The sequence below is a fragment of the Eutrigla gurnardus genome (genome assembly GCF_963514095.1).
Source record: "Eutrigla gurnardus genome assembly, chromosome: 21".
In the NCBI taxonomy this organism is placed as follows: domain Eukaryota; kingdom Metazoa; phylum Chordata; class Actinopteri; order Perciformes; family Triglidae; genus Eutrigla; species Eutrigla gurnardus.
The window spans coordinates 9,693,860-9,719,950 of record NC_139932.1 but is presented as its reverse complement, the minus strand read 5'-3'; the positions used below and the strand labels follow the sequence as shown (position 1 = coordinate 9,719,950).

Here is a 26,091-nt window from a genome sequence, read left to right as displayed (position 1 = left end):
AAAACAAATGAAGCACAAACCAAGATATCTAACTCACAACTGTTATAGTTTTAAATAGCGAGCTCATTAATCGCGACGCTGATTAAATCGTGAAATAAACATCTGTTGTGCGTCGTGCGTGCAGGTGTCAGTGTTCCTCCTCTCTGGGTGAGACGTGTCTCCAGCTGTTTGGGGGTCGACAGTGCAATAAAGCAGACTTTGCTTTAGACTTTTAAAACTTAAAATTAACTCTGCTGCTGTGCATGAGCGTGACCTAGATTACGCCGCCTGATAATAGCTTGCATTTCCTCATCGTTTTTTTTACTCACTCATTATTTCTCCCACTAGTCTTATGCCTCGGCGTCTTTTATTAATATTAATTCTGAAGTTAGAAACCAGCGCTGTACCTGCTATCTTTGGCTTTCACCCAACTCATCAGTTTTCCCCAACAGACTCACTTGCTGAATATTGTCCCAAATCTATCATTTATAACCACTGCGCCGCGTTGTAGGGGGCCGACTGTGAACACGTACTTTTGCGAGTGAACCAACGGGAGGAGAGAGAGTGATGTGCCCTGAAACAGGTCTGGGCTCTGAGCTAGTGATGGACCAGGACGTACACACACACACACAAACATGCACACACACACATCAGGATGTCAACGTCATTAGATCACAGAGGGCCAGACTACTGTGCTATGGATGACTGGCTACAACTAAGTGGGCAATAGGCCAATCCATTTGACAGAACTGGGTTAAGAAATATAGTCCCTCCATGTTCCGCAGTGTGGAGCCTCAGACGTCCATGTGAGCAGAGAACACGGAGGGTTAAACTCTCTTTTTTGGCAGGCTCAAGATTTGCTAATCTGTTTTTCCCAGGCTACTTGGGTGCGACGACGTCGTGTTCTTTAAATTGCACCTGCTGATTACTTTGAGATCACGCAGAGGTTAACTTGCATGTGTCTTCCCAGAGCCGCTGAGCAAAGAGGATAAGGAGGTCGAGGAAGGTGTGGCTCCTTCAGCCGACGGGGACGGTGACACCAGGTTGGAAGACATTTCCACGGCATCTACTGAGCCGCCGCCGACGTCCCCGCCACAGAGCACAGGTGAGCCAACAAACCCCTTGAGCTGGCAAACACTTATTTGCAAATTGCATCAATTCCAATCTACCACACTGTCAGGAGAAACCACTAAAAGGAGTGCAGGCTGTTTCAGTATCAATTTGTCAGAGATCAATCAATTACCCGGCATTCTTTCCCTGAAGTTGCTAATTGCTTCCAACAGGAGGAGGAAAAACTGCACATGGGATTTTGGAGAACTTTTGAGAAAAGAGGAGGGAACAATGGCACCCGAAAAACCGTCTCACAGACACAATCATTCGAGTGATCCAGTGACAAAAGCTGCCGTTAAAAAAACTGAAGGCAACTATTGATTAAGTGCTACCCAAAGACAGCAGAGTACTAAAAATGTGTATTACTCTTAATTCTGCTTTGGGAATCTATTAAAGCAGAAATTTAGATACTATAATAAAAGACAAAATCAAGGCTGACCATATCCTATATGTCTGTTATTAAGTGCAGTTTCTATCAATCTGGTTCTGTGCAACAAATCCCACCAAAATACTTCAACCAAGAATTGTACCATGCTTCAATACTTCCACTCAACAAACCTACGAACGATGATGTAAACCTTTAAAAACTGCTCACAAATGTAGTTGCATTTTTACAAATGCAATTTCAGCTGTTTTTAGCAAAAGTCAAGCGTGGGCACTATTTCCAGCGATGGATTCACACACGGTTGGTGCTCTTGTGAGTGTTGACAACAACAGAGCGTTATATTGATTCAAAGTGAACTCCTGTGCCAATGTCCATCGAAGGGAATTGTTCCTCATTGAACCAATTGTGTGGTGCTTTTGGACAAAAATGGCGGTTTATGGCTACAGAGACAATAGAATGATCAATGTATTGTTTGTTTTTGGTCTTTCTCAGAGAATTAAGTAGCTTTCCCTCTGTGTGTGTTGTGGCTGCTTTGCACTGCGCTCATGGTTACCGCTGCGTCATCCAACCAACAGCTTCGATGCTGAAGCGTAATGCCCACCCACTGTTAGCTCTGTCAGCACTGCTACTATTGTTTGCACTGTTAGCTGCTAGCAGAATTTGTGTTGAGCACCCTTAAGCAAAAACTAATATAGGTTATTCTAAAATCTCATGCAATATGAATGCACAAACATGATATATTAATCTATCATATTATATATTGTCATGAACTTGACTTCTGGTCAAATATTTGTATTAAACACTCCACCTTCAGTCCAGTTCACAGGAGCAGCTGTAACCCACATTACCTCGCCCAGAATAGCAGATGATGTCAAGTGATTTTCAAAAATAGATCCGTCAAATGTCCCACTTGCTGATGATGGGGGGCGCTATGGGTCTCTCTCCGAGTCTGTCCGTCTGCCATTCGCTGCCTAAAGCAAAAAATCTGTTGTCTCGGTCGCACATAAACACATTTACAGCCGTCATACCATTTGCTATAATGGACCCACAGCAAGAGTTGAGGAAACAAACCCTCAGCCTCACATTTCCCAACACACAAAACTGGCTCCTCCTCAGTATGCATGATGTAACTTCTTCATGAGCCCTGGTTCAATTGCTTTTTCTGAGACAAATTGAAAAGAAGGCAATCAGATGAAAACTATACAAAGCACTCGGTTTCAAGATGCAGAATCAACACGCAGCCAATTAAAAATTAGTCTGGTGGGGTTGTTGCCCTTTTAACATCAGAAGAATCATCAACCTTTATTACCTTGGCTGGTATTAAGGACTCTGTGAGACATTTCAAGATGTACTAGCAAAACCCAAAGGATTTAATGGAATTTGAAAGGTAAAGCCCCAATAGTGTTTCCACTGAGAGCTAAATGAAACCACTCCTCACGAGAAATGGTCTCCGAAGCAAGTCGTGTAATGGGGGTTTTCTGATTTTCACCAAATTAGTCTTCATTTATCTTTCAGAATGTGTGCTATCGGTCCATATTAATAATTTCGTGGATCGTCTTAAGACAGCTCTAGGATCTTAAATTATTTTGATTTATACTGAATCATATATTCACAGTAACCATAGCCGTTAGCTGCAGGCATTCTGAAAGCAGGGCAATACTATACAATATTGCCATTTTGCGTACTAGGGATGGCAATATACAATTGCTTTGGATTGACAATGGTTGGCTATGGTAAACAAAATACCTGCAAAACACTAGCTTGTTAGCATTGTCATATGTTGCCATGCTAGAATTAGCATTTAGCTCAAAGGCCTAAGTACTGCCCAACATTCTAGAGAGAATACTGGAGACTTGTTCCCACAGGAATGTGTCAGATGACCTGGCAGCGTGCAGTGGAACGTAACACTCTGATCCATCCTTGTACTGTAGCCACCGCATACCAAATCCTGATCCGGGCTGCTCAGGATTAATAAATAGAATAAATAAATTCTATTTATTCTGCACTTTTTGCACTAATGTACCAACACTGTTTACTTTACTTTACATTTCATACACTTTACATATTTATACTGTTTTTATACTTATAGTTAGATTGTTGTGTTGTTACATGTTATCTGTTATCTGTTATTTGTTTATTATTTGTTGTTGAATGTCTGTGTGTCAGCGACACTGTGGACCTTGAAAAACGGTATCTCGTTTTCCTGTATGTGGACATATGTGGAAATGACAATAAAGTTGTTGAAGTTGAAGTTGAAGTTGTCACCTCAGATGTGACATTTACATGAGTGAGGAAAGGAGACATGGCATAATACAATACCCGTCACGTTTTCCACACTGCCCGATGGCCATCCAAATCACCACCATCGCCCTGGAAAGTAAACAAATGGGCAGAACCCCACCTGGCATCACAGTGTACACCACCTACTTTATCAGTGGCCCTCACACTCAACAGTCTTGCAGCTATGTGTTTTGTTTTACACTCCAGCCTCATTTCCCACACTGCTACCGCCTGTCTTAATAGGATGACATTGTCCGTTCAGGCATAGAGTGCTGGTTTACGTATTAAATGCCCTCATTAAAAGCTCATGCTAGTTGCACGGCACCAGGGATAGCAATTCGATCCAGACTGAAATATCTCAAGTAGTGGATGGATTACTTTGACATGTATTACAGACATTCATAGTTCCCAGAGGATGAATTCTTATCACTTTAGTGATTTTCCTCTAATACCAACATGAGGGTTTCGAGTGAAACGACTTAAATATTTGATGATTGGTTATTAAATTTTGTAGATATATTCATTATCTTTTATTATTTGTCCAACGCTTTGGTCCCATAAGCCACAGCTGTACTTTGTATTTATGCTAATGAGCAATACATATGCTAAAAGCTTAACTAAGATGGAGACAATTATGTATTAACACATATATCTAATAATACTAACTATAAACATCAGGATGTTAGCATTGTCAGCCTTTAGCTCAAAGTACAGCCTTACAGACCCGTTAGCATAGCTTCACACTCTTGTTTTCAACACAAATTATTATTATTATGATTATTTTTCCATAAACAACAACAACAAAAGTGAAATAATGTGTGGTGTTGTCCTTAATTTGCTTGCTATTTTCAGTGATATGAAATTTATAAAGTGTTCATTTATAATCTGAAACCAACTTCATAAATTATTCAAGGAATACGGTCTAATTGATCAAAATAAGATACAAGATAAAGGATTATTTCAAAATGTTCCAGACACTGTTTCTAATCAATCACCCGGTTTATAATCAAATCATTCCCTCTCCGCATATTAAACATCAGTATGGAACAGTGTGTTTAGTCCAGTGGTACTTTCCTGGCAGAACAGCAGAGGTGTGTGAATGTGTGGCACATCTTGATGTACTGATTGATGCTCCCACACCTAGCTAATTCTCTTCCCTGCTTAATTTGCTTTTAACAACATAGTCCAGTGTGACGCTGAAGGCGCATTATGAAAATGATGCATTGGGGAGCTGTATGAATAGCATTTCAGTTTATGCTACAGTCCATCAAGGCAAAAACAAAGCCTCTCAAAAAAAGCACATCCATCTATGTTCTCCCTCCTGTTGAGTACGTGATTAAGCTTCAGAAGACAGTTTAGGATGTCGGAAATAAATCTGCTGCGTCGTGCTACAGTAAGAGACGCAGTGGCATCTGGCAGAGCGGCCATATTTCCTCAACCTTGACGTTTTCATCACAACCTGGGACGGTGATTCAGCTCTGGGGTCGGGAGGCAAATTAGGGAAAATGATAGAGACTTTATAGAGAGGAGGCAGACTGAAGGGCAGCGTTTAAGCACTTGTAAAAAAAAAAAAATAGTCCTCTTGAGGATCTGAGGCAGGAAGAGGACAAGACTTTGTCCATCAGCGGTACTTGATCACAGCAAGTGTCAACAGCACAAACATGCAAATGCACCGGTAGATGCTCCGATGTGAGCTCACATTGTACAAGAAACGTTCATTAACATGAATCCAAGTGAAAGGGCTTCATCACAGTAGTAGTAAAAGGAACACACTCAACCGTTGCACTTGCCTGCATAGAGCTGCAGACTTACACATGTTAAACATAATGGAAGCAGCAGCTGCATGCATAGGATCTATACAATTTGGGAGAGGGGGGAGAAAACATAAAAACATGGAAAGAGAGTTGTAAAAATCAGGGCAGTCTAGGGGAACAGAAAACTGTCCCAGTTTAAAAATAACAAACCCACCTATGGGAGTTTCCCTTTTCGGAGGGCGGGTGATGAAGGGAAATCATAAACAAAAGAGAGAATTATGGGACTAGGACTGGGTGGGATGGGAAATACAAGAATTCAGCCCATTAAAAGTACGTTAAAAGACAGATGAGAAAAACTTAAAACAAAAAAATCCCACGTTTAGTTTTTATGTAGGAAACAAATTAGACATGATCAATCTATAGGCAAAGATTTAGGGGTTTTGCGGTGCTGATGTCTGCACATGTAAGTTCTTAAACTGGCACATAACATTACCGCCCGATATAATCTATTCCCCAGGCTTTGCCCAACATATTTAAACCCCATTTTATTTAAAGACAAGGGCTGCCACACTGCTTTCTGGCTGTATTACTGACATTTTTACAAAAATATATATAGCACTTTATAGCAAAATATATTTATGAGTGTACACTTCATTAAACCTGCATGCTGTGTGATTTATTGAGCTGTCTCGGTGGCCCATTATAGCACCTGGCTCTTTCTGGAGGATTGATTGCCTCTGATCTGCACCAAAATGACCAATAAGATGCAGATTCTATCTGCAAGTCACGGACAGATAGAAGCTGCATCATTTTCTTCTGTTTTTGTTAATAGGGCAAGGTGCCATTATTAGACGTAAGGTGTCAATATGTCCTTTTCTGTGGTGGAAAGAGAGTGTGTGCATGATGGTTATGTTCAATGGAAAAGAATAAGGACTATGATGTGAAGCTCAGTAATGTAGACTGGGGGGCTGCCCATCTGTGAGGCGTTAGGCTGTGTGAAGTGACTTGTGCTACGTCCCATTCAAGTCAGCCTCCACTAACTGAACTACAGTACACAAACGTGTATGGCGTCTCTGTTGTTCACACAGACACATATGGTTTTCCCTTAATTTCTAAAGCTAAAAGCATTTCCTTTGCAGTGCTAAAACATGTCTAACACAATCACAATCAACTGTACTCGCATGGAAACGCCAGATGGCTTACGTAACGCAAGAAAAACTGTGACTCCGACACACACACACACACACACACACACACACACACACACACACACACACACACACACACACACACACACACACACACACACACACACACACACACACACACACACACACACACACACAGTTCAGTTTGAAGTTCCTACAAGCTTCTAAACAGGATTAGCACATTAGGCGGAGAGCACGCTTTTGCCATCCTGGACCTGAGCCAATTTCTTCCCTGGCTCAGACAGTTTTAAATGCGTCTGTGTATTGTCATGAGTGGACGATTAGTATGCTTTTAGTGAATTAAAATAAGATCATTACAGTGGTTGCCATTTTCCATTTCCACCGCTAATCAAGTTTGGGGATTTTCTTGTTCTCTCTTGAAATATTAATTCAAATATTGATTTTGCAACCTACTGGTTATTTAATGCAATTTGATCAACTGATTTCTTATTTCTCCCCCCCCAGAAACTCCCCATTTTCCTCTGCACACTGAAGACTGGATGTTCAACCAGGTGGACAGCGACGTTACCTTGCTTCCAGACTGCAACAAAGAGCGCTCCGGGATCTGCAATCTCTCCGAAGCCTGGGACTCTACAACCTCCTTGGACTCTGCAACCTCCTTGGACTCTGCGACCTCGTTTGACGTCAAGCCCACGCAAAACACCACTAGCACCAATCAATCAGTGCACCCCTTCCTGATCCCAGCTTCGCCCATGTTGGTGCCACTGTACACCGACTGGAACAGTGCCATGGCAGCTTGGGGCCTGGCCTGGGAGGCACATGTTTACGGCGCCGGTTGCATCTTCGCCATAGTAACCCTAGCCTCGGCTCTTAATCTGCTCTGCTTGCCCCTACGATGCCCATCCGGCTGTGGCTACTTTGCCCTAGTCAGTTTGTTTCTACTAGCCGCCGGTTGCACCAGATCTTTCTCCCTCCTGTACGATGCCTACGGCCACCAGGACCGCTTAACATCTCCAGAGGCCTCACTGATCCTCTACGAGGCGCCGTTTCCCTGCTTGACCGCAGCTTTCGGTCTGGTTTTCCTTCTACTCTCCATGCGCTCGAGAATGCAGTTATCCTACTCGGCTTTCCAGAGACCCTGTTTCCTGGCCTGCCTGGTCATCGTGCACTTCGGTGCTGCATTCGGACCGGTGACATTACTAAAGCTCTACCAGCAAAAGCCTCCCCTTTGCCTCTTTCTTTCACTCATCTCCCGTGGAGCGTTTGTAGCACTGGCCACGTTTCTGTCTGCTGCCTATTTTGTGTTCTACATCTACGTGCGAGCCGATTCCAAGCACATCTACCACCTGAACAACACGTCTCCGACACCTGCTGAACGCTACAACCGCTGCCCCTTCGCCGAGAGCCGGGACTGGGACCGCGCAGCTGTAACCGTTTGTGTTTCAGCATTGTTTTGTTTAGCATGTGCAGGACTGCAGTTATATGCCATGCTCAATGCTATGGGTGTCATAGGTGGAGAGGAGGTCTTCCACCCGTGGCCGTGGTGGGCTTTCCAGTTTAGCTGCAGACTGTGTGAACTCGGGGTTTGTCTCACTTTAGCCTTGGTGGTAGCACAACCGGTCTACTGTTCCGACCACCTCCCAGCTGCAGGGAACTGCTGGACAGAACTGTTGGCGACCAAATCGCCAATCCTGCCTGGGAGCTACCAGTGGACCCTGAGTCAGCAAGAGAAGCTTGCAATCGTTGATACCATCGGGCTTGGAGAGACGGAAAGCCTTCCTCTTTACACTCTGATGGATGAGAGGCTTGGTAGCAGTCTGAACGGCCTGGACCTCCTCTACCACAGCAATCGCGCCTTGGCATATCGAGACCTGGATCTGGATTTGGGCATACAGGGTTCAGGAAAACCTGAGGATGGTGGAGGCGGAGAGCCCTCAGGTGGCTCCTCGTTTGCCAGTGACTCAACCACAGATCTGCGGCCACCGTCGCCAATCAACCTACGTCGCAGCATAGACGAGGCACTTTTCAGTGAGGCCCTCTTTCCCATTAGCCTCTTCAGCCCTGCTAGGCCCCTTCGCTGCAGTGACCTATCCATCAACAACCACTGTGCACTACCATGCAACGGCATCTGTGATCCCATCGCAGCTGACCCTGGCCTTTATCGGACTTCTTCCTGCGTGGAGATGGCCTCTCAACCCAAGCCCTCTAGCACCCAACCTCAAGGAGACACTATCGTAGGTGCTCCACCATCTCCCTCCCTGTCCACATCCTCCAGCAGTTCATCTCCTGAACGTTGGAGGGGCAGCTCATCCTCCTGTTCCTTCTACCGAGGCTCTTTACGAGGCTCCTCACTGGTTCTCTGCCCGAGCCCGGACAGAAATGTTCAGCAGCTCCTCCAACAAGAGGGTATGGGCCACCAAGGCCATGGGGACCCACAGAGGCACTATCACACACTTGGTGCACCTTCGCAAGAGAGCCTGGACCTGGACATGTCGTCTGAGGCAGACCGATCAGTGCAGGAGGAGTTCATCAGTGTTTGCAGACAAATCGATGCTTCGAGCATCTGCAGCGAGACTATTGATTTATAAAAAAGGACAGTCTGGTCAAACAAGGGTTTCACAGAGGATTTATTAAGGATGCCAGAAGGGTGACTGTCGATGGTTTTTACAGCCTAGTTGGTGGTGCATGGTAGCTTTTGCGTACCACATAAAAGACATAAGCTGTCAAAATAAAGTGTTTGGAGGTTTGAGGCTTCTAATGTGGTCATTAGTGAATGTCTACCAGGGTCTAAGTGCCAAGAATGTCAAAAGCCAAAAGGTAATTTGTAACTTTTACATGTTTGATAAAAAGGCTGGTGAAGTTTGATACAGTCAAAAGAATGGTGAGTTTACTGTGTGGATATAGAAATGTATTTGTACAAATGTTTTTATTTCATTCCAACATTCCAATAGCTAGAACTGTGACTAAACTTAAGCACTTATTAAATACTACTCAAGTCTTATGCTTTCAAATTCAGCAGAATAACATTGTCATTAAATCTCATTGTGAATAAATGAGATTCATATTTGAGTGTTTAACTATAAACTCTCCATATAGACATGCACATCTTACTTGGAGTTCTGGTGCAGCAGTGCCCTCTACTGGTAAAACATGTTACCTTATCCTTCTGCATTAATCACTAATGGACTGTGCTTCTACATAAACTGTCAGCATCTTCTGTGACCGGCTTTCTAATTTATTTATGTTCAATCATAGCCTTGCTAAACACATTGTTTAATAAAGTTTGTTTTATAAAATTGGACTTCTTTTACTTGTGAAATGTGACTTTGAAGCTCAAGTTCAATAAGACATAAGTCCATAGTTTTATTTATTTACCTTTTACCATATTGAAAGCAAAAGCGACAAACCTCTGTTTCACTGTAAACATGGGCTAAAGTGATATTCCTCAAAAATCCTTAATGCATGTATTTAATACAGAGTCATTTCAGTCCATCCAAAAAGCTGTTGCTCCTTGTTTTGGTTGTGTTGCAGAAGCTACCACTATGTTCTGGCAACTGTAGCTGCGTTACAATATCCTGAAGCTGAAATCATACAACAAAAGTGCCACAAAAAGAAATTTGACAAATGTAAACAAACTAATACTTCACTTATCAATATATTTGTGCTTTTTAGATGGACTAAAAAAAACTCTGTACTTTACAAATAAGACATTAAAAAAATAAAAACCTGAATTATCTCTTTAGATGGGAAACTGAAAATGAGCAGCATTCATTTCCAACTGGATATAGGTATACATTACGCCATATATTTTCATGTACATTTATATTGCAATTTAGTCCAATTGCAAGGCTTTTGTTAGTCAAGTGAACCCTGTGCAGGGTAAATACATTAGCACGTTAGAGAACGCAACTCAACTCTTACAATCTGGGACATTGTACTAGCCAAAAAAAAAAAAAAAAAAAAAAAAAAAAAAAATCACATCTGGCCGTGAGGACATCCAGTATGGAAATGTTAGAAAAGCCTACCCCTATATAAGCTAATTGATGCCGTTTCAAAGTAAGAAAAAGGAGGCGAGAAGGTGTGTAACATTATGCTTTTTCACTGAGCTGACGTGCAGCCTTTTATCCATCTCCGTTTCAAGGCATATCTCTGGTAAAAAGAAACAATTACAAAAACATAAACCTATCAAAGAGAACCTACGCTATTAACTGTAGAGAATGCAGGAATGAAGTGACAAGGTAAGAAGCGACTTCTTGCGCAAGCCTTTTCTTGCTAATTTTGGTTTTGAAATTACAAAAGAAAAGTGTCAGAGGAAGTGTAACGACACTTGGCAGTATGTATGCAATTACAATAACGCAGAATATAAATACAGCCGCGTTTGGCTTCGTGAAAAAACAAACATGCATATCAAAACGCTTCATGCTCAATTCAAAGTCTCCCCGAGACCATACAGGTTTAATATAAAGTTTGCTTTATCTAAAAGTATTCAAATTACGGGCAGAGAAATGGACCTCATTACGAACTACTGTTTTTTATTGATGCGATACATTTTAGGGATTTTTTTCTTGTCTTTCAAACATACCTGATCTTCAGTTTTTGGTCCCTTCCATGCTCAACATATGAACACTATGTACTGAGATGGGACACTGATTGTTTGTCATGCCGCTGAAGGGAAAATGAACATCCACAGTGGTTAAGAATGTGGATCTGAGTTGGGCCTGATTGGTTGGAGGAGACGCGGGAGGAGAGTCGACAATATCTCGTACCTCGGGATCCAAAATACAGGAAGTAAACAATATGCGCTGAAATATGAGAAGCTACAGTTCAAGTAGCTTATACCTGTGATAAAAATGTAACAAAAAGTAAGATTGCCATGATACACATACACACTGCACAAAGAGACTGGTTTTCTGCCCATACTAGTGTGTTTAAGAGCTGGGATGTGGGAAGCTTCAGATGGGGAGCGTGCTGGTAAACGTGGTTCCCGCCCCCCCCCCCCCCCCCCCCAAAAAAAAAGATAGGATGCTGATCTGCACCTTTGCCATTTTAGACTCTCTAATATTAACAGGACAAATAAACACAGTGCACCTTCACTTTCTTCCCCACCCCGCCCTGCCGGGGCGTGTATGTCATTCCGAAAAACCCTGATGCGCCACTTCGAGTGCAAAATTCCAGGTGTTCAAAAGAGAGACGGATGTCGGTTTGAAGATTCTCACGACACGCCCATGCCTCTTTCCTCCCAAAAGCAGCTGGCTGGGATCAGAGAGACAGTAACGGTGGATGCAACGGAGGAGCGGGTGTAGTGGGTGGTGGTATTTTAGCTGAAGTGTCGATTTAACATTTGGTCACTGTTAGATGTGCACCGATGGTCTGCACTCCATTCCCCCCCGCTCAGTAAAGCCGCTTCTCGAAACTGTAGAGGTAGAGACAAAAAAAGAAAAGAAAAAAAATTGGGGGAAAATCAGATCTTAATTAAATATAAATAAAAGTATTTGTCTAAAAACTTCTCAATAGCACAGGTGTGTATGGGACGCCCGGGTAAAACGTCTGGGGATCCAGAGCTATAACGGCGTAACAGAGAGAAACTAGCATTTCTCCTTTTTGACAGGGAGTACAGAAATATTGGAGCCAAGCTGTTTCTTAGCAACGTAATTATGAAATCATGTATGAGAGTCAACAACGAGTTGCCATTGCTTCTGGGATGGAGACATGGCATAAACTGCTCTTGTAAAACCACCGTTTTTGTTTCCATCAACTAGCTTTTAAAACGGATGTTTGTTTGTTTTTTTATTTATACTGCAGTTGATAAAAATGTGATCAAATGTTTTATGTACATTATTCCTACAGTGGACAAAGAAAAAAAATTGTTGTCCCAGAAAATGAGTGTTTGTGGAGTATTTAAATGTGTGGCTTAAAGCAGACAAGATGTTTTTGTACTTACGAGTGGAGTCCATGAACTCCTCCCTCCACCTGTGCAGACATGGTCCTCTTTTCAAACTTCAGCTCTCCAGAGTACATCATGGAACTGAAAGAGATAAAGACATGGTCAAATAGAATGGACATAAAAGTAATAACGTGCATCATCACCAGTGATTCACACGTTGCTCACCGTAGCACAGAAAGACTCTTTGCACCGATGTCCTGGCAGCCATGCTGGATACCAGCGATCAGGTAAGGTACAAACTTATGGATGGAGCCCTTGTCCTGGACCGAGCCCGATACACCCTGGGCTACCTTCACATTGTCGCCCTCACTGTGAAAAAAAAAAACATCAATCAACATTCCTCCAATGGAATCACATTATAACAGCCGTTTGGCTTTAAGCCTCTCGCCTACCTAAAATAGCGTTTCTGGCTGCTGGTGCTCTTCTCCATAGCGTCTAAGGAGCCCATACCACGGTACTTTTTCAGCCGCACACCATCTGAGAAGAAGTATTCCCCTGGAGCCTCAGTGGTTGCTGCTAGCAATGAGCCCATCATAACTGGAGTGGGAGACAGGAGAGTATTATCTGTAGGCTTTTATTACCTAATCTGACATCATCTCTGCCGTGATGAAAAGCTTCACTGCAGTGAAGACTGGATTGACAAACTGTATGAAATGCAATTGTTGGATAAGGCCTTTTTCACAATGCTGCAACATTCTCCATGTCATTCTCATTGAAATCTCACCAGTCGATGCTCCAAGAGACAGAGCCTTCACCACATGGCCCACAGTCTGAATGCCACCATCAGCGATGACTGGCACACCGAAGCGCCTTGCGTACTCCGCTACCTTGTACACCGAGGTCCCCTGGGGCCGCCCACATGCCATGACTAGAAGGTAGAAAACAAATCTAACATGACTGCCATGGAAACAGAAACAGGAAAAAAAAAAAACAACAACAGTGTACTCAGATGAGACCTTGGGACGAAAAGGAATCAGCTTATAAAATAAAAAGCAGCTTCTATTTGATGGATGACTAACAGTAAGTTTAATTTCATGTTCTTTTGCTGCAACACGCCTCTTCTCTTCTCTTGGTGAACATGACCAAGTCTGAGCACGAGAGGCCGGTCCCCATGGCAACCCAGAATTGGACCTTGGCAGATCACCATGACAACTAGGAGGGTCTCGGGGTATTTTTTTTACAGTTAGCAACCGATAGCCTTTTCTTCTCACTGTAGCTCACAGCCAGATTAAGATCAGGTGCAGCTGATGATTTATGATTCCAACATATTATTTTCCCTATAGTTAAATCTCAACTGTCAGTTATGTGGTCACAACATTATATATTGTATTAACTTTCTGCTATTATTATATTTCTGCTCTTCCAGTACTCAGATGACAACAAAGTGATGTTGTAACCATTCAGGAGATGGCATAGAAAAAGGGTGAGTACCTTCCTGTGTGATGCAGATGGAGCCGCAGCCCATGCCGACTCTCAGAGCATCGACACCGGCATCGATCAGATTCTTGGTCTGGGCTGCTGTAACCACTGTTGGGAAAAAAAAGAAAATGTATATAATAAATATATATATATAAAAAGAAGCAGGCTGTGTATGTGTTCAAAATCAAAGTTGTTTAGATAACGTAAGAAGTCAACAAACTCACCATTTCCTCCAACCACTTGCAATTCAACATACTTTTGTTTAATATAATTTATCATGTTGATCTGATACACCGAGTTGCCTTGTGAAGAGTCCTGGAGATGCAAAAACATTCACGGTTTAAGTACACTGGCATTGGACCCAAGGATTCAGTAGACGAAGGCGATATTCTGTTCTGTATACAAAACGTGAACATTAGCGCTTAAGGTCAATGTCCAGATATATTTGTAACGTATGATACAAAAAATACATTAAAATTGCAAATAAGTTATATTTGGTGTTGTTTTTTTATTAATTTAGACAACAATGATCTAACTTTGGTCCAAGCCTCCTCTCACATTTATGTGACCAGTGATGAGATGTACAATCAGCCACACGTTCAAGCATCAAAAACACCCACCAGTACGACGACGTCCACTCCAGCCTGCACCAACAGGTCCAGTCTATATTTGTCGTCCTCCCTGGTGCCGATGGCGGCGCCACACAGCAGCTGTTTGCGGGAGTCTTTGGAGGCCAGCGGGTAGTCCCTGTTCTTCTTCAGATCCGTCCTGGCAATAATGGCCACTAGCTCGTCGTTATTATTTACAATGGGAAGCTTGCCTGGTTATGGAGAAAGGGAAAGTGAGGTTATTAAATTGTGAGTTAAAAAAAAAATCCTGCTGTTGTGAACTTGTATTTACCTTTTTTACTGCGCTGCAGAATATCATTGGCTTCTTTTAGTGTAACACCGGCTGGAGCCACGACCAGCTCCTCCCTCTTTGTCATGGCCTTGGAGATGACAAAACATCATAAGTGTAGAAGCAAATGAGTGATACCAATGCAAACATTTGGAAACTGAAGTATATAGGGTTTCTTAAAAAAACAAAAACAATAATACATACCTCCTCTAGAGGTTTGCTGTGGTCTTTCTCAGAAAGGAAGTCTATATCTCGGGAAGTGACGATGCCCACTAGTTTGCTGCCCATTTTGCCCGTCTCCGTCACAGGGATACCAGAGAAGCCGTGTCTTACTTTGGCCTCAAACACATCCCCAACTGTGTGGCGTGGACTCATCACAACAGGGTCTGTGATAAAACCCTGCTCAAACCTCTGGAAAACAAGAGAAACCAAATGTTAGAGCTATCATTATACATTTTATTTATTTTTTTATTTGTGCAAGAACAAAAAAAAGAAGCAGTGCAAAACATCACACGCAAGAAACAAACGTGTTAATATGCGAATACAAGAAAACATTAATAAAAAACACACACACAAAGAACACAGACGGAAGACAATTACCACAGCCTATATAGGGACAAGAGGGTACAAGATAACAAAAAAGGTAAACAGTTGATTCATGAGAGAGTTAAGGTTTGGTTCATGTTAGTTTAATCCTTATATACACATTTGGACAGGCATGCTGTCAAGAGTGCATAATAAACACTGCATCCAGTAGACTGCACATAACAATAACAGTCAATTATTCACTCATTCATTCATGTCCAATAACAAATATATCAATATTCTGTGCATTATCATTCATATGTGCAATAATGTCAACTCCACCACTGTCTACAATTATATTTTTTATATTTGTTTTTTTACTGTTTAATTATTTTAACATCTTTACCGTTATTTCTTTGTTCCATTTTGCCTCTGGTTGTTACAGTATCCCTTTTTCTTGCTATATTCTGTACATTTCCCTGCCTTGGGACTAATAAAGGATTATTTTATCTTATGTGAGTGTGTAATGGTGATGAGAACAACAACAACAATTCTGCTACCACTACTAAAACCAAATTATGTGACTAGAGACATAACTATACAACGTTGAGACAAAAAAAGATTTTGAGAATAGCTCCCTGTACATATGAAGTATAATCATTATTTACCTTAACCTTGCGGACCTCATTGGCTTGGAATTCTGGTGTGCAGTTATGGTGAATGATGCCAATGCCTCCCATTAGCTACCAAATAAAAAAAAATAAAAAAAGTTAAGAACAGAATTTAGAAAACAAATAAAATTCAGTGCTCTTCCTAAATATTTCTGCAGTTTTGGGAGAGCAGTGTCTTACCGCCATAGCAATTGCCATAGATGACTCTGTAACAGTGTCCATAGGGGAGGAGATAAGAGGGGTCTTCAATGTGATCTTCCTGGTCAGCGCTGATGTCAGGTCCTAAGAAGAAAAAAAAGGGGGGGCCGTTTTGCACATGAAATGACCACCAGGGGACACTAGATTTCAGATTCAATATACAGTACAATTGAGTCCTCAAGTGCTTGATATTTAAATGTGTTTCAGTGGCACTAAAAGGACACAGACTCAGTTGAGAATAGTTTCTTTTATTTCGTCTAAGTTAGTGCTCCTTTAAAAAAAAATGTGATATAATTTTAGTGTGTCAGTACGTGTTTATCTCGTTTATACGAGAAGTCTGCCAACATAATAAAATACATAGTCCGTTTAAAACACAATACTCCCTTGCGAGGGCAGGAACCAGTCACTGAAAAGTGAGAAAATGAGCCATAGCACTGTAACTCCAACAGCCACGTTCAACATCTTACCGATTCCCACAACAGCCATCACCGTCTTTTGTTATCTTCAACTGTTTGTGTGAAAATAATGGCATTCCTTGCACATGGGAAACCAGCAAATGAGTTCTGTAGTGTCCAAGCTTTGGCTCCTTATCTGTGCCAGACATAAACCACGGAGGCTTTTCTCAGGGGTTCACGGCCAAGGCAGGACAAATCACCTAACACCACCTCTCCATTTAGAGAGCACAACTGCACTAACCTGCTAAATTCAACCGAGTTAGGAAAGCACGTCACGGACATCACGTCCCTGAAGAATTTCCCACAACAGCTCCAAACACTTGTGGCCCTTCACCATGTTTCCAACAACTTACACAGTGTACCAAAGCTAGAAAGTACATCACAAATTACAGCTTATGAGTTGCTTCGTGAGTAGAAACTACTCCTTTCAAAGTTGTGACTGGGGCCAAATGTGGAAGCATTTGTGTTATTCGAGCTTGAATAGACTCACTATCCAGTGAAAAACTAGGCTAAGACAAAGACTCTGTTGAGACAACCGGCTCATGACAACACGGTGAGCCAGACAAGCATCTCACACAGCTCTCTGTAAGTCTGAAGGAAAAAAAAAAGATATCAATTGAATTTGAATCTGCTGGGATGGAAGAGGCAGGAGAGCAGGATTTCATCTAAAGCCCAGAGATTAACTCTCGTCATCTGCTGAGAGGTGGATGAGCAACCGACCAGACGCAAATGTAAACACAAGAGTGAGGGAGCAGCCAGTGGGTGACCACATCGGGCAAAAATAGCAGGGTAGGAGGGAGAGAAGAAATGATGCAGACGCTTTTAGATGGGCAGAACCAGACTATTTTTCTAGGAGCCATTATAAAACACGTTTGATTTGAGGTCTGGAATAGAGAGGCCCGTTTTAAAGAATAAATAAATAAAAAGAGACTCCAGTGTTTTAGGGCTGATGGTTTAAGTGCTGTCTCCGCCAAGAATGGTCAGTCTGCTGACACATTATTTTTCGTGGAGGGTTGTGGAAGAAACTGGAGTAGTGACTGGCTTCTCCTCTGAAATACCCAGAAAAGTCTCTTCTCAGATGTTGCATACACTTGCAACACAATTCTGAAAGACAAGCGACCTTACATGCCCTTTAAATTCTCAAATATGACCTTCACACATGGGTGTACTCACCACTTCGTCTGAGGTAAAGTCGATGAAGCCGGGCAATATCAGGAAGTCACTGAAAGACATAAACAAAATGTAAAGTTAGGGGCCGATGTAACTCAAGATTAAAATGAAGAAGCTTTAAGAGTTCATCGTGTTTAAACCAACATGAATAAGCAATATGTGTCCTGCAAAATATCTCCAAGCAAAACAGAACTGAAAAATGTTTCCTACTCCCACATTATAGGTGGATTGCAGGGTGAACTGTTGAATGAGTGTACCACTGAACAAGCCTATGTTTAAAAATAGCTGTAAGACTGTCAAAGAACCTTTGAATTAAATATGTCTTACTCAGTTTGTCATTGTCTGATCTCTTTCTACTTATTCCCTCCTGTATAACAATTTCAACTAGGGCAATGCCACAGTTTAGAGCCTGTGACCTATTGTTGGATACACTCATTTCTCCTCATGGATCCCAGGATATCACCAAGTGACATAGCAGCTGAGTGCAGACACTGGATGTAGCTGGAAGCCTTCTGTACTTGGTAAAAAGGTACAGTTGTTCTCACTCAGCTCTTGGGACTGTATGGACACAATGACATGAGTGGCAAGAGAAAGATGGAGGAATGGTGTGTTTGTTTTTCAAACCAGGGCCTGTATGTATTCTTGGATTTTGCAGATGGGTGTGAAAAAAACAGGACAGGGGAATAAGAGAGGCTTTGTATGCCTTAAGGTGTAACCACAGAGCACGGGTGTGTGAAACAGTTGGATGGTGAGCTGTACAGGTGGACATCTCTGCTGCTTCAAGTGTGGGCGGAAGAAAAGGAAAATCGCCTGAAATAGTCCAAGAAGATGCAAGTTTGTTTCCACTCATTTCAGAGAGCAAAAAACACCCACAACACATCAACACGGGGACAAGCAGGAAGTACAGCAGACATCTGCTTGCATTTAGTAGCAGCCACAAACCTCAGCTGCCGCACACAGGCTGCACCCACTGAATCAGGGTCAGTGCTAAACCAGAGCTCATTGTGTAGGATTTGAATTGGAAAGCCGGCACTGGCTTGGCGATGCCTTATTATTGTTCATATTTGAATGTTAAATACAGACAAGCAGATGCCGATTGAGAGTGTTTCAACGTACAACCAGAGGCCATAACTCATATTCCCCTGCTTGTACAGATGCCCGTCCTTGTCTGGGCACAAAAAAAAATAAAAATAAAAAAACCACCCAAAAACAACTGATAGCATGGCACCCAGGAATTTGTAAATGTAAGAGTGAATCTGAACAAGTAACATGTCTGACACCACATTGACTGGTTTGTGTGACAAAGACGCTGACAGAAGACTATTGTTATACGACAGTTGTCAGCAGAGATTTATTTGCTTAAGCTCTGTCAGAAGTGAAACAACAAGATGCGCTCACATGCCAGCTCTGCATGTGAGGTACTCAACCATGGTTCATATTACATCAACATTTAATTAGGTTGGTTTGAGCTCACCAAATAACTTCTATATGGTTTACATGAGATGGATTTTAAAAACAGTCTGTATTCAGTGAGCAATCTGGATAGACTGAGTCAACAAGGCCCACAGATTTAATTACACAGTGTATAGTTTGGTAGTATATAGTGTGTAGCTTTAATTATATGGTTTAGTTGAAGTAGCCTTGTGTAAATGGCAGTGGCAGTGAACTAGTATTTAACAAACAGCCTGGGGCTTGTGTGAGACGGTGTCAAATGGGGCTTTTCCAAATGTAATTTACAGTGTCTCCGTGTATAAACTACAGTTCACCCCCTTGCCTCGTAAAATAAAGCTAACGGCTTTACAGAACGTTTTTGGTTGGCTATCCCTGTCACTTTCTAGGCCATTTCAGGATTGTTGACTGTAAAAAAAGTTTAAAAGCTGCCTTGCTTAAAAGAACATCACAATTAAAAGGACATGATTTCTGTCTCTGTTTCTAGGTCTCACTTTCTTTGAGGGCGTCTCTTCATTTTCCTCTTTAAATTAAAAATCACAAATCTAAAAACAATAGCAATATCCTACTAAATTGTATTCTTAAATCCAGTACCTGGATTAGGAGTGCAAGCGTTAATGTCCCAAATTATTTGTTTAAGATATACATAAAGATATGCAGGAAAAGTTGTCAGGAATTTTAAAATGTGCTTCAAAGAAATTGAGCAATGCAAGGTCAACCAAGCCCATACACCCAAATTCCTCCTGCGACCCACGTGATATCAATTCAGGCCATCATGTGCACAAACCTCACTTTGGTCGTGATGCACTTCATTACAGCGCGGAGAGGATGTTAAATCACACGCGCATACACTCAAACACCATTACGTTTTCTATTCAGTTAGTGTCTATAAAGCAGGAGCAGCATTATCAGAGCAAAGACAAGTGGGATTACAGCCAATTAAACGTTCGACTAAACTTGAATTAGTCAAATCAAAATTGAGTTTGGGTGTGCAGACAATAATACAGTGTGCAGAATTGTGTACCATGTATCACATTGAATAATACATTAACTAATGGTCTTTCAGGGAATACTGAGAGGGCATCTTACGTATTGATTTCAGTGGTCATTAGGACCTGTTCAAGGCATAAAGCACCATGTTGGATTTAGGAGAAAGCTTATGAAGAGAAATGGCAACAACTGCGTTACACACTGCTTTGCCAATTCTCATTTATGATTAAAAACCCCAAAAGAATAAATACAATAAATAAAATAAATATTCTCGTTTATCACCAGAATGCTGAGCAGAGCTGAGTGAGGTTAAGTAAGACGTGAGACATAAGTGCTTCATAAGTACTTTTATCAAAGCGGAGTGATTATAAGAAAGGGCATGAGCTGTTATGCAAGTTGCATTCATAGGCCAGATCATGCACGTTGATGGTTAGCTTAAATTAATAATGCAGTTATGTCCACTGGAAGCAAATTTGACCTCCATGACCAAGCTCAGATGGGGCATTCCAACAAGCCCTCCATTTATGTCCCGCATTCATTCACTTAAGTGGCACCAGATTGAGATTTTGGGCTGGTTTGTTTTAATCAAAGTAAAGTTGATTTGGAGAGCCTGTCATTTGCTTCCCCCTTATTAATTCTCTATTAGGAGAGACAACGGATTTTTAACAGCACAGTTTCAAAACAGTTTGAAGATGACTGTTTTACTCACTTGTAAGTCAACCCATCTCCTTTAGAGCATAGCTCTTCAGCCGTATGACCATCGTAGACAACGCACTGTTGGTCAGATCTGCTGGTTCAAAATGTGTTGGCCATTACAAAGCACTGCTGCGTACAGTTCACCCACCATTGCGTGCAGGCGATGATTAGAAATCAGGAGACCTTAGTTTGAATTCATTTAATTACTTTACTGAGATTTTCAGAAAATCAAATCGAAGTTTGCGATGGAGGGAAACTCACTTGTATGTAAGGCCGTCTCCGATCGAGAAAAGCTGCTGAGCCGAGAGTCCATCTTCTGGGACGTAGCCTGTACCGCCGCTGATTAAGTAATCCGCCATGCTGCACAACGATAAAGAGAAATGACTTCAATCAACTGTGCAGCCCATGACTCCAACATAGATGTGCATCTGAGGACAGTGAAAAGGGATGAACTGCACGAACACTAGACATCCTTTGCAGACTTTGCATGCGGAGCTTGAGTGACCTTCTCTCAGCAAGACATAACCATAGCAACATAATCATCACCCCCCCTTCTCCAGACTGTGGGGTCAAAATATCCATTAATAAACTTGTAACAATATTGTAAACGTTTTATAGAGGCATTGTTTCTGATAATGCATCACGGGAGGTGCATCAGACCACACCAAATATCACAAACGCATACTCGTCACTGCAGAAATCCCTATGTGATTTAGTGCTGAGCGTCTATCTCTACATCTAAATTATTAACAGCGTTACTATTTTCAAACCACATCGGGCGCATGAGGCAAATGACAACAGCGCTGTGGCCCCCCACGTGACCGCGCGTGACGCTAAATACGACCAGGTGACCCACTAACGTTTAACTAAACCATAAGTAGTTTTTTGATCGTTTTATGTAACGGTAAAATAAATGAAAGCAAGTTTATTGTCAAACGTTGTCCAAAGAAGAACACCACATTCTCAAAAATGCCGTATTGTAGCCCATTATAGATTGCATTATCAGTAGCTAGCACCGCACATCCGTAGTAAACAAAAATGGTGTTACTTGTTTATACAGTGAAGCGGAAGTGGAGTATTATCGCTGCTACTCGTCCGCGTGCGATATTATCCACGCTAGTGTCTGCGTTAGCCTCCCTCATCACTCAGAAGTCCTCAACGTGACCGGTTTAACCATATCAGCGTTTTGTAAACCGACAAATGCACCGATGAAATGTCGGTTGTTTTTTTGAATGGGTTTACATTTACACTCATTAAGTTAGAAGAATAATGTTGGCATAACTGATACAGAAACAGTACAATAAATTGTGCTTTGAGAGTTCAATGCATGCCGAATGAAAGAGAGGATCCGTGTTTATACTAAAGGGTGGACAATATTTTCCTACTACATATAATGCCATTGAAAAGGACAGAGAATAACCTATTTTAGCAGAATTTTGAAGCGAGTTTGGCGTTGCATTCAAGTGCCAGTCAGACGTGTCATGTCATGTCATGTCAAAAGAATGATGTGCTCGCGGGCTTAATACGACTAACCTAGCGTTGTATCTAACATTTTCAGCAATACGAAGCAGAGGATTTACTCTCGGGTAATGTTAATTATTCAGCAATAGTGCCATAAATAAGCACTGAGGTTATTTACCTTGAACGCTAAAGCTACACGATGCTCTGCTTACAACAATCAAACAAACTAGCTAGCTAGTTGACAATTTTAGCCTGGGGGTTGTAATATTAGCAAACTGTTAGCCGGATGATTGGAGACACCGGTGTTGAAGTTGCCCAGTGATGGATTTGAACAATAGGACAGTTAAATAAGACGCCCGTGTTTCGACATTTGACACAAATATATTTCCACAAACGCAAACGTTGCTCAGTTCAACGTTACCTTATTTAAACCCGTCACCACTTCTTCAAAGCGTCCATGGACGTGTTACTCATTTAAACTGTATATTAGCATACATAAACAAGTAAACTCGACCGCGTTGGTGCTAACGTTACAATGAAACTATCCCAACTGAATTATTATTATGATTATTATTATTTTTGGCAGACCAGACACGAGCTGAGCGCAGACTACGGTACAGCGTTATTCGCAGACATGTGGGGAGCAGCCGTTAGCATTTAGCATTCACGTTAGCGGCTTGGGTTATCTTTTGGGTTCGGTCTAGGGTAAAAACGCTCGCGAGACGTTAACGCGAGCTTTTCAACCATCACATAGGTGACCCGAGTGGTCAAGACTAGTTAGCGTCTTAACTTAGCGAACACCGCCGACACCTTCTCCCTTAGACCCAGTTGCGTTCGCCTGCTAACCTTTTTGGAGCTGATGCCCACGTTGACCAAGAGGGAAGCAACTTTCCAGCTGTTAAGCTACAGAAGACAGGCTAAATAAATTAAAAAAAAAAATACAAAATAGACACAATAATTATTTTCTACCTCGAAAAAACAAAAATCGAAAAAAAAGTGGTCGGTGGTTGGTCCAAAGATGTAAAAGTAGTAGTCGGCAGCAAAGTGTATCAGAGATGATTGCCTGTCGCTGCAGTCAGAGCGTGTTGGTGTTATGTATACTGCTAGCAGCAGCGTCACATCCCCTCTCCTCCTCATAGAGGCGTGTTTAACCCGCTCTGCGCGCTGCTGCTGCTGCTGCAGCTGCTGATCTGGAGTCAGCACCAAAGGGGGGAACCAACTGATTCATTCGTTTACAACAGGAGTGCTGCTGCACGTGGAGGTTTACTATTAAAATGCAGTCAGACCAGTTATTCAAAACTGGCAGCATTTTCCAGCTAGTGGGCCATTATTTAGTAAAGCTGGCATAGGTTACTGTGTACATTTACTTAGATGTAGTTTTCAGGTTTGCTCCGTTAATGCTTCTTCTCTCACCAATATCATTTAAAAAATAATAATATATTATTATTATTATAAGACTCTTTCTACCAGGCAATGTCACAATCTTTCCAACAGTGTGTGTATAAATAAGTCCAGACCTTGCATTAATATTAAAATGATGCAATTGTTCGCTAGTATTATAGCCTCATATTGCAGTACCTTCTGTTGACAATACATACTTTAACTTAGCGTTTTTGAATGGTCCTTTAATGTAATGGAGTATCACAGTCATGAGGCCTACATCGTGGTATTGCTAGTAGAAGTAACGGATCTGTGACTTCGTTTACTGTTGTGTTTTGGCTATTTGATTTTTTTCCACTTAGTCAGTAGTTCTATTTTTATATTGTTGGTCAAGTTTCTTAGTGTAGAGACAAAGATTCAGAGCAAAAACCAGTGAGAGCGAGTGGAAACAGTGCATGATGCAAGGGCGTGACATTTCCACACTTGATGGAAGTCCTGTGACTAAGCAACTCTCTCAGACCTGTATTGTCAAATGCTTACGGGCGCATTGATTGCAAAAATCAAAGCTCAAAGCCCTTAATTTTCCAGTTTCTTAGAGAAACGTCACACTGACTTTAAGCAGCGTTGTCTAAATTCTGGTCACATGTAAATCATCTAAACTTGATTAGGTGTGCTGAAAGGTCAGCTCGAGTCAAGTTGTATTCACATGATAACAATTCAAACTTTGAAAAGCTTATTTTGTGACTCACGGTGAAAAAGCTTTATATATTTATAACTTTACTCTCCATACAGGAGATAAGGATACAGAGAAGTAACTTAAAGCCGCTCAGGCACGTCTCTCTCCAGCATGCAGCGCTACGCACATTCACATTCACATAACAGAATGTCGGCACGCTGCTCTTGTCGTTGAGCTGCAAAAATGGTTGGCATGAGTTTCTGACAGAAAATCACTTTTACATTCTCACGAAAAAATATGGCCGTCAGCTCTTTTGCTGCGCCATCTGGCAGAAGATCATAGTAGAGGAGGCTATCGACTAACATAGGTACTATTCTTGGGGCTGGCATTTCCAGTATATTGATTATCTCTTGCAGAGATGTTTCACTGATTACATTTCAGATACTCAATCCAAGAACCACGTGGTCTTCCCTGTAACCTTATATGCCTCACATTCTTCTCTTGATCTATGTTAATCTTAGGTGAGGGCTGCTGGATCAGTCTGCCAAGGTGACTCAGGGAGGGGGGATCTGTTATCCACTCTGTTTGTGTCAAATTAAATGTGGGTCATTGCAGATATGGGTCAGTGGTTCCTTTATGCACTGTAGCTATTCTCAGCAGCTGAATCAGCCTTGCTCATCCTCCCCGTAACACACTGCTCCTTGATCCCTTGCATCATGCAATTGTACGTGTGCAGAGAAAGAGGTTCAAAATAGCACCTGATAATTCACATAAGCCATTTTTTGTTGCTTTAGTATCTGCTCATAAGGCAACAGTATTATCCATAGGAAATTAAGTGTGTGAAACAAAGCAAGGGGTTAAACCTGGCATTTGCAAACTGATCTAAATGTGTGTGTGTGTGTGTGTGCGCACGCGCACATGTAAACTGACCCAATGGCATGAAGTTAATTTACATGTGCAGCCTTATGAAAGCACAGTTGGTAAGAGTAAAGCACACATTGCCATTTTATTTAAAATTGGATATTATAATTAGTCTTGCTTTTGCACCTTTTGCACAATTGTTTTACAATATAGCTGAAACATTTTCTGACACATTCTATGAAAATAATAAAATCAAAAGTGAAGTATCTAACCAAATTACTGTTTGAGTAAAAAGTTCCCAGCAACTCACCTCTCTGGGCCTAGACCGGCCAGGATGCGTGTGGCGTTGTATCGCTGGGCTGCAGTTTCATGTCCGTGACCGTGTGAAGTTTGCCTGACATAATGTTCCCCTTCCCGGGATGAATCGTCTGTCCGTGGCAGCTGAGTGTCTCCAACGATCCTCCGATAATCCACCTGCTGGCTCTCCCTCGCTCCATCTGCACAAAAGTGCTCATAACCATACCCCTCCATGGTCCGTCCAAGGTCAGTCTCTGAATCCAGTGCACCCCTTTTGGCCTGGCCGTGCAGTTTGCTTTGCTTTTAAAACAGACCAGTCAGTGAA

At 41.9% G+C, this 26,091-nt stretch overlaps 2 protein-coding genes across 9 annotated transcripts in view; one reads left to right on the top strand and one right to left on the bottom strand.

Moving 5' to 3' along the window:
* The window catches only part of prrt4b (proline rich transmembrane protein 4b), a 22,068-nt gene extending 10,395 nt beyond the window's left edge, over positions 1 to 11,673 (top strand). For both annotated transcript variants that reach the window (XM_084038888.1, XM_084038889.1), the window contains exons 3-4: positions 950 to 1,084; positions 7,182 to 11,673. In XM_084038888.1, the coding sequence (XP_083895014.1) occupies positions 950 to 1,084; positions 7,182 to 9,265 (2,219 nt within the window). In that variant the 3' untranslated portion in view covers positions 9,266 to 11,673. The remainder of the gene's footprint in view (positions 1 to 949; positions 1,085 to 7,181) is intronic.
* On the bottom strand, positions 10,039 to 26,091 carry impdh1b (IMP (inosine 5'-monophosphate) dehydrogenase 1b). Of its 7 annotated transcripts, none has more exons than XM_084038891.1 (16): positions 25,780 to 26,091; positions 21,353 to 21,451; positions 21,105 to 21,185; positions 17,960 to 18,008; positions 16,314 to 16,415; positions 16,131 to 16,205; positions 15,142 to 15,348; positions 14,941 to 15,028; positions 14,661 to 14,860; positions 14,265 to 14,355; positions 14,053 to 14,148; positions 13,346 to 13,489; positions 13,014 to 13,158; positions 12,787 to 12,930; positions 12,619 to 12,702; positions 10,039 to 12,090 (listed from the first exon to the last, which is right to left on the bottom strand). In XM_084038891.1, the coding sequence occupies exons 1-16, from the start codon at positions 25,998 to 26,000 to the stop codon at positions 12,069 to 12,071; spliced, it is 1,848 nt and encodes a 615-aa protein (XP_083895017.1). In that variant the 5' UTR covers positions 26,001 to 26,091; the 3' UTR covers positions 10,039 to 12,068. The 7 variants fall into 7 exon arrangements, with proteins under 7 accessions (XP_083895017.1, XP_083895018.1, XP_083895021.1 ...); XM_084038892.1 differs by having other exon boundaries at positions 21,105 to 21,182; positions 25,780 to 26,088; XM_084038895.1 differs by lacking the exon at positions 25,780 to 26,091 and adding an exon at positions 23,522 to 23,652.

Coding starts and splice junctions, on each gene's coding strand:
- impdh1b (XM_084038891.1), bottom strand. CDS start 26,000: ATGGAGGGGTATGGTTATGAGCACTTTTGTGCAGATGGAGCGAGGGAG. Junction 21,452..25,779: donor GCCGGTCTAGGCCCAGAGAG/GTGAGTTGCTGG, acceptor ATCGTTGTGCAG/CATGGCGGATTACTTAATCA. Junction 14,861..14,940: donor TCTGCAGCGCAGTAAAAAAG/GTAAATACAAGT, acceptor CTCCATAACCAG/GCAAGCTTCCCATTGTAAAT.